Source organism: Oryzias latipes, chromosome 12 (genome assembly GCF_002234675.1).
Source record: "Oryzias latipes chromosome 12, ASM223467v1".
Taxonomy (NCBI): domain Eukaryota; kingdom Metazoa; phylum Chordata; class Actinopteri; order Beloniformes; family Adrianichthyidae; genus Oryzias; species Oryzias latipes.
The window spans coordinates 394,763-403,690 of NC_019870.2; the positions used below are offsets into that span (position 1 = coordinate 394,763).

Consider the following 8,928-nt stretch of genomic DNA (forward strand, 5'->3'; position numbering starts at 1 on the left):
GTTAAATCACACAGAATCTCATCAGACTTTGATGATTTTATTTATGAACTGAATGAACCCCTCAGTGCCGGAACGGATGCCTGCTGGTTCTGTGGGACTCGGGTTCTGCCAGAACCTGGTCTCTCCTGCGGTTGTAGATCTCCTCCAGGAGCAGGCCCTGCCGATGCTCCCTGTCCTCCTGAGCCTTCCAGACGCTGCAGAGCTGCTGCTGCTCCGCTATCTGAGCCTGCAGGTCGTCCCGGTACGCGACCGCCGCACACCTCCGGCTGCAGCCCGCCATATGAAACAGGAAGTGATGTCACACATACACAGGGTTTCTTTCATATGACAGGACAAGAGATCTACCTTCTCTTCTCCTCTGCCTCCTTTATCTTTGACTCCTCTGTGGCTCTACAGAGCTCCTCCCTCTCCTTCTGAAGCTCCGCCTTCTTCTGCCGGCTCTTATCCACTATGAGCACACACACACATGTACGCACACGCATGCTCAGCCTCAGTCAGAAGCTGATTGGTGGAGGGAACGGGGATGAAGAGGAAGGTTCTCACGTTTGTTCTGGATCTGGAGGCGCCGGGCCTCCATCACCTGCTCCATCAGCAGGTTTCTGGCCTCCCGCTGCAGTCGACTCTTCTCCTCCCGCTTCGTCCAAACCTCACGGAGCTTCTCCTCCAGCAGCTGCTCTGTTTCCTTCTCCTCCTTTCTCCTCCTCTCCAGCTCCTCAGACAGATGCTGCCGATGCGTCTGCTGACTCTCCCACAGCTCCATCTGAGCACAGGAGAACCAGAGGAGAACCAAAGGAGAACCAGGGGAGAACCAGAGGACAACCAAAGGAGAACCAGGGGAGAACCAAAGGAGAACTAGGGGAGAACCAGAAGAGATCCAGAGGAGAACCAGGGGAGAACCAAAGAAGAACCAGGGGAGAACCAGAGGAGAACCAGAGGAGAAACAGAGGATAACCAAAGGAGAACTAGAGGAGAACCAGAGGACACCCAAAGGAGAACCAGAGAAGAACCAAAGGAGAACCAGGGGAGAACCAAAGGAGAACCAAAGGAGAACCAGAGGAGAACCAAAGGAGAACTAGAGGAGAACCAGAGGACACCCAAAGGAGAACCAGAGAAGAACCAAAGGAGAACCAGGGGAGAACCAAAGGAGAACCAAAGGAGAACCAGAGGAGAATCAGAGGACACCCAGAGGAGAACCAGAGGAGAACCAAAGGAGAACCACAGGAGAACCAGAGGGGAACCAGAGGAGAACCAAAGGAGAACCAGAGGAGAACCAGAGGACACCCAGAGGAGAACCAGAGGAGAACCAAAGGAGAACCAGAGGAGAATCAGAGGACACCCAGAGGAGAACCAGAGGAGAACCAAAGGAGAACCAAAGGAGAACCAGAGGAGAACCAGAGGACACCCAGAGGAGAACCAGAGGAGAATCAGGGGAGAACCAGAGGAGAACCAAAGGAGAACCAGGGGAGAACCAGAGGAGAACCAGAGGAGAACCAAAGGAGAACCAGAGGAGAACCAAAGGAGAACCAGAGGAGAATCAGAGGACACCCAGAGGAGAACCAGAGGAGAACCAAAGGAGAACCAGAGGAGAACCAGAGGAGAACCAGAGGAGAATCAAAGGAGAACCAGAGGAGAACCAGAGGAGAACCAGAGGAGAACCAAAGGAGAACCAGAGGAGAACCAGGGGAAAACCAAAGGAGAACCAGAGGACAACCAAAGGAGAACCAGGGGAGAACCAGAGGAGAACCAGAGGAGAACCAAAGGAGAACCAGAGGAGAACCAGAGGAGAATCAAAGGAGAACCAGAGGAGAATCAAAGGAGAACCAGAGGAGAACCAGAGGAGCCCCGTCTGGAGGGAGGTTCTACGGGTTCTGTCCTAACGCTGTAAACCGTGGTTGTTTGTCTCCTGAAGGATTCCAGGGGCCTCATTTCTAAAACTTTGCGTAGGATTTGCGTCAGAAGTGGCGTCCGGATGAAACAGAGGACATGCGTACGCACAGAAATATTGGGAGTTATAAACCGTGCGCACGCACATCCTACGCATCTTTCCCTTAATAAATCATAATCAATTCTAAATGCAGCTTTAGCGTCTTCATGACACGCCCATAGTTGCCCATAAATAGTCCGTGAAACGCCCACAAATGAATATTCATTGATTGCGAAACCATGTATGGAATAACATAAATGCCAAAAATTGAAAGGGCGTAAAGACAACTAAGCGGGCGTATTTAGAAACTGAGTGAGTGAACCTTAAAACTGTGATGGCGCAATCCTAACCAAGCGACGCCGTATTTTACAACTGAACGGCTGAAATCCTAACTGAGCAGGGATCCTGCTCCGTCAGTTCTCTTTTGCGCCCTCACCTGGATTTACGCTCAGTGTTAAGGGGGCGTTTTTGTCACTTGGGGGCAGGAACATTTCTGGTTGATCTGATTGGCTGAAATTTGCATGCCAAGCAGCGGGGCGGGACTTTCATTTTGGGGCTTTAATAGAAATCGAACGGCGGCTGTAACGTGGATTTAAAGCATTAAAACGGTAACAAATACAGTGAATTTCACATCAGAAAAACTTACACCACAAATAAACCCGCTGCACTTTCTTACCTTAGTTTTGGGTCGTTGGTTAATGTTTTAATCCACGTTACATCCACCGTTTTTTTTTCTATGATTGCCTCTAACAGGGGGGGGGACAAACAAGTTTGACACAAAGAGCCGACATCTCTAACTGTGATATTTAATGAGCCACAACACACACTGACCTGCCAGACACACACACAATTAAAGCCATGTTATACAACCCCCTCCTCTCATTACAACAGCGCCGTTTCAGTTTAGTGTTTTTTCTGTATTTAACGTTAACACATACCGGTGACCCGAGGGACCGTCAACAAAGTGCAACCTCTGTGAACTGTGAAACACCACTGTGTAAAAATCAATAATCTTACAAAAAAATCATAAAACTATTATAAAGCATATTCTTGTTACAAAACATATTTTGTAGGAAAGTCCATCTTTATTTTATATTGTTTCATATACTTTTTCCAATTTTAATAGATATGAATCATGACTAAAGTTATCAGTAACTTGACATGACCTTATTGTCATACTAAAATGAAGAATGTCAATAGTTCACTTTGTTTATTTATAGGAATTTTTCATATTTACAAATGGATCAGATTTGGTCAAAAAACCTCAATAGCTCTGAAGGTGCCAACATTTTTTTTTTTGCATAATCTTTGTTGCAGTAGGACAATAAGGTCATGATTAGTCAGTACAGGAGGTTTGGTGACAGAAGCTTTAGTATCTTCAGAGCTATAGTGCATTTATGTTATGATTCATATCTCTATTAAATTTTAACTTTGACTTTCTAACAAAATTTAGTATAATAAATAATAATGTAGCATGACTATGCTGACCAGTCTTCATTACCAGTTCATATAAATATAGACATTCACTTTTTAAAAGTTCACTGATTTTTACAGAATGCTGTTTCACAGAGGTTGCACTTTTCTGACGGTCCCTTGACAGCCGGCTCGCTGCTCTGTTTGCATTCACAGCTTAAAACGAACAATTCTGATTAAAAGGCAATAAAAACGAACTTTTTTCTGTAAAAATGCTTTTGTGGTTCACTCTCTGTGTTAATACAAAATGAGTGAGATACTTGCTGACACATGTGAACGTTGATCAGAAGAGTTATTGAAGCAGGAAGTCCGAATCTGTGAAGATCTAATTTAACCGAACCACAGCTGCTCTATTCCCGTGTTCCTCCGCGTAGCTGATAGCTGCAGTTTAAACTGTGCCTCATAATCGTGTCTCTTTGCATTTCCAGGGTTTCCAAAACTAAGTAGTTCTGCATTATTCACATATCTGCTCCTTTGTACTATGGGGGGGGGGGGGGGGGGGGTCTTCTTTCACGTCCTCTCCTCTCTCCGTACCGTCATCATGCTGTTCTCTCCTAGATCCTCTTTACCGAAGTAACGCAATAACACATTAGGGCCGCTCTGTACATTTTGGAGAAAATGTAAGACTTTCACCTTATGGCTGTGAAAGTACTGAATATAGAAAATATGATAAAAGGCAGAGAGCGACATGCAGCTCAAAAACCGCCTTTTAACACCCCCCACCCCCCACCCCCCCGCATTGAAAAATGAAGGTCCCGCCCCTCTGCCTCGCCGATAGGCCATGCAAATTTCAGCCAATCAGATCAACCAGAAAGGTTCCTGCCCCAAAAGTGACAAAAACGCCCCTTAACACTGAGCGTAAATCCACATGAGCGCGCAAAAAGGAAGTGACCGCGCAAGATCACTGCTCAGTTAGGATTGCGCCTGCGCGGTTTTAAGGTTCACTCACTCAGTTCCTAAATACGCCCGCTTAGTTGTCTTTACGCCCTTTCAGTTTATGGCAGAAACGTAATTCCATAAATCATGGCAAACACAGAGAGGAAATGAAAAAAACGTAACTTCACTCAATGTGAAGTAGAAGTTATCGTTGGCGAGGTGGAAAAGAGGATAAAACGTTGTTTGGAGGGCACAGTGTGGGCATTACTAATGCCAAAAAGGCACGTGAGCGGCAGACGGCGGCAGACGCCGTAAATACTGCAGCCTCACAACCTGGGACCGTGGCCCAAATAATGATGTGTGTCTGCCACGGGGGGTGGGGGGGGGGGCTGACCCCTCCTGATGAGAGACTGGCGGCAATAATTGGGGAATCCCTTTTAAGTGGAGTGGTGACTGAGGCGCAGGGGGACACCGACGCACCAGATGCACCGGGTGACACCCCCCCCAAAAGCTCCAACAGGACGGCTGGAGGAAGTCAGAACCGGCTCATAAGCCACTCGTCCTCGTTTTCCAGCAAGTCTTCTTGCTGTCTAAAGATGCGTTCACTCCCAATTCTTCCATTTGCCACATCTTCTAAGAGCGCAAGATCAGCCATTGTGCGTCATTACGCATTGTGATGGGGCATTTTATTTCCATCCATTTAATTACATCTGACAAGCTACAGATGTCGGTAATAATCCACGTGGAAATGGGAAATTGATCAGCAAATGTAATTTCTTGTTGCTTTCTGAATGGTCGAGACATACGCCATACATTGTTTTATCAAAAATAAAACAAAATAAAGGCATATGCATGAATACCATAATTCAGTACCTTATGAAGAAATGTTTTACTATGAAAACAACTTTCCCTAGTGGACAATTAATGCATCTCTCTCTATCTATCCATCTGTCTATCTACACCTATATCTGCTCCTCCAGACGGACACATTAACGAGAATATCAGTTTTGTACATTATTTCGTTCTGTTAACTATATTATTTATGAGGATGAATTGCACAACATGCCAATATTGCAGAACATATTTCACTTTTCTTTTTGCAAATAAGTGTTCATTTGAATTTCTGTTGTAATTTTCGGTTGATTTTCTTTTTCATTTGTTTCACTGCTGATCGATCAAACGGGTGTTGGTGTAGCTGTTAATTGTCAGACTTGCTTTGTGAAGTCTTCATGTTATTTCTGAGAGGCAGTATTGTCATTTTCACTTTCACGTGTTTCTTCCATCTGCCGACGGTGTCGCCGTTTCTCATTTCACCCGTTTTTGTGCGTACGCCTGGGTCAGAGCGTGAAGGACCGCACATTTTCCCTCAAGTTTGCTTTTTATAAATCTCAACTATTGCGTAGAGAGTTGCGTACGCCTTCTTTTGTGCGTACGCAACCTTTAGAAATGAGGCCCCTGGTCTTCCATGCACCTCACCTTCTTCTGCCCCGCCTGCTGCTGCTCCTCCTTCTGCTGCTCCTCCATCTGCTGCAGGATCTTCACGTCCAGCTCCAGCTCCTCCTGCTGCTCTCGGGCCAGCCTCCTCATCTTCATCCGGAGTCCTCGGTCCAGCTGCTGCCGGCACCGGTTCTGCTCCAGAAGCTTCTGCTGCTGGTTCCTCTGCTCCTGCAGGAGCAGCACCTCCTTCTGTTGCAGCTGCACAGGGGTGGGGGGGTTAGAGCGCTGGGACTCGCAACGTCTATGCATGCATGTGTGTGTACATGTGTGTGTATGCATGTGTGTGTGTATATGTATGTGTTTGTGAAATTTAGTATAGCTCACAATCAGGCGGGCCTCCTCCTCTCTCAGCTCCTTCTCCTGCTGTCTCCTCCTCTCTGTCTCCTCTCTCTGACTCCTCAGGACGTTCAGCTGCTCTAGGTTTCTCCTCTGGCGCTCCTGGTGGCGTGCGCTCTCCTGCTCCTCCTTGGCTCTGTGGTCGGCTTCCCACAGCTTGTGGAAGAGCTGCTCCTCCAGCTGCTGCAATGTATGCTGCTCCCGTCTGCTTCTCACCTGCGCCTCCCGCTCCTGACACACCAGCTGCTGCTGGCGCTGGCTCTGGATGCAGCGAAGCTCCTCACACTGCTCCCTATATGAACGAGAGCATCAGAGGAGCAACAGGAGCGTCAGAGGAGCAACAGGAGCCTCAGAGGAGCAACAGGAGCGTCAGAGGAGCAACAGGAGCATCAGAGGAGCAATAGGAGCGTCAGAGGAGCAACAGGAGCCTCAGAGGAGCAACAGGAGCATCAGAGGAGCAATAGGAGCGTCAGAGGAGCAATAGGAGCCTCAGAGGAGCAACAGGAGCATCAGAGGAGCAATAGGAGCGTCAGAGGAGCAACAGGAGCCTCAGAGGAGCAACAGGAGCATCAGAGGAGCAATAGGAGCGTCAGAGGAGCAACAGGAGCCTCAGAGGAGCAACAGGAGCGTCAGAGGAGCAACAGGAGCGTCAGAGGAGCAACAGGAGCGTCAGAGGAGCAACAGGAGCGTCAGCAAATACAACAGAAAAGATGAAAAGATCCAAAGTGAGACTGTGAGGATCTGAGAGATGGAAGGTCTGGTTCCGGTTCTGCTGGTTCTCCTCCAGAGACTCCTCCTCCTTTCAGTTCAACCCAAAACTTTTTTTTCTGAACCTGAACAGCAGCTCCATCTTCCTCTCCACCTCCTCCGTCCTCTCCTCCTCCCTCCTCTTCTTCAGCTCCTTCACTCTCTCCCGCATTCGGGCCTGTTTCTCCACCACGGTCTCCTTCTGCTCCTCAACCTCCTGCAGGAGCTGCAGCTCCTCGGCCTCCAGGACCCTCCGGAGCCTGGAGGGTGAAACATGGATAAGTCATGAAGTTTCAGTGATGACGTCAGTGTGGTCAGCTCGCGAGAACCTGCGCCGACGCTCGTGGAGTTCTGCGTCGTGCTCGTTTAGCGCTGCACGCGCTCTCCTGTGCTCGTCTCCGCGCAGCCGCAGTCTGAACCCGCAGCCCTGCAGCTCTCCGTCTGCCTCCCGGCTGAGCGGCGTGGAGGAGGGCGCCCCCTGCGGGACAGACGGGGCAGATCCGCTCGTAAAGATACTGACAAAAAATACTTTCACGCGGATTTCCCCGCATGACGCGTTTCAAACGTCTGCCGAGTGTCCTCGGTACTCCGAGCACGTGCGTGACGCGGTGCTCACCCTTGAGGAGGGGGTCCCACCGGCGTTCCCGCGCAGCATCCTTCCGGTCCTACAAAAACGTCTCCAACTTCTTCCAAACTTCAGACTCTCGGCTCGGGACCGGGACTCTGCGGGCCGCTGTCGTCATGGCAACCACAAACAGTAGGGTTTGGATGCGCACGCGGCGACCGCCAGTTGTTACCATGGCAACTCTCGTTTGATCTCTGAAAACCTGGCGGACGATCCCCCCCCTCCCCCCCGGAAGAGTGGAACCAAACAAAAATCAGCTGTTTCTGTCCTTTGATCCCGCCGGATGTTTGTTTGAACTTTCGTCAGTACAGTAAACAGTCAAAAGTCAGCTCAGCGGCCTTGTGGAGGAGTGTCCGTCCTGTGACCCATGAGTTCAAATCCAGGAGAAGTCATACCAAAGACACCCCTCCCTGCTCAACATGTGTCTGCAGGTCACCGCTCCCCCAGGGAGGGGTCTCATTCCACACACCTGTAACAGTTAACGGGGGATTAGCAGCAGAACCCCCCCCCCCCCCATCATAGGGGGGGGGTGTACCTGAAACAGTGAATTCAGTCTAAAAACATTATAATAGAATCGAAGAATCAGGAAGACGACTTTCTACATCTACTATCTAGATGTAGAAAGTCGTCTTCCTGTCAGGCAGATGCAGGACTGATCCTCTCCGTGTCGTGACCGGCAGACACGCCACAGGCGTGTCACATCTACACGTATGACTGCCCATCCTTTCCTGTGAAACGTGTCATAAATCTAATTATGATAATTATACACATGTAGAAAATGACGCACTAAAGTCCCCTACGATAAAAAAATAACAGATTAAAATATAGATTTGGTCTTTTTAGAAAACTAGAAAATATACAATGATGCAAAGTAATCAGATTACTAAAAGCTTTCAAATGTATCAGAATCAGAGGCCTGTTTTATGATGACTATGTAGGAAGAAAATACTGTTAAACTCTATTGGTGATTTTCATTTACTTACATGTTTATATTTATCCACTACCACACACATGCACTCACACATGCACTCACATGCACACCCACTCACTCACATGCACACCCACATGCATACCCACACGCACGCCCACACACTCACATGCACGCCCACACACTCACATGCACACCCACATGCGCAGCCACTCACATGCACACCCACATGCGCAGCCACTCACATGGACACCCACATGCGCAGCCACTCACATGCACACCCATACTCACATGCACACCCACACTCACATGCACACCCATACTCACATGCACACCCACACTCACATGCACACCCATACTCACATGCACACCCACACTCACATGCACACCCATACTCACATGCACACCCATACTCACATGCACACCCACTCACATGCGCAGCCACTCACATGCACACTCACATGCACACCCATACTCACATGCGCAGCCACTCACATGCACACCCACACTCACATGCACACC

General features: G+C 48.8%; 1 protein-coding gene across 1 annotated transcript; it reads right to left on the reverse strand.

Moving 5' to 3' along the window:
* Positions 1-21: 21 nt before the first annotated feature.
* On the reverse strand, positions 22-7,645 carry cfap53 (cilia and flagella associated protein 53). Its single transcript, XM_023960847.1, has 8 exons — positions 7,470-7,645; positions 7,183-7,331; positions 6,940-7,113; positions 6,095-6,398; positions 5,750-5,968; positions 544-760; positions 346-448; positions 22-266 (listed from the first exon to the last, which is right to left on the reverse strand). The coding sequence occupies exons 1-8, from the start codon at positions 7,506-7,508 to the stop codon at positions 62-64; spliced, it is 1,410 nt and encodes a 469-aa protein (XP_023816615.1). The 5' UTR covers positions 7,509-7,645; the 3' UTR covers positions 22-61.
* Between the last annotated feature and the right edge of the window lie 1,283 nt (positions 7,646-8,928).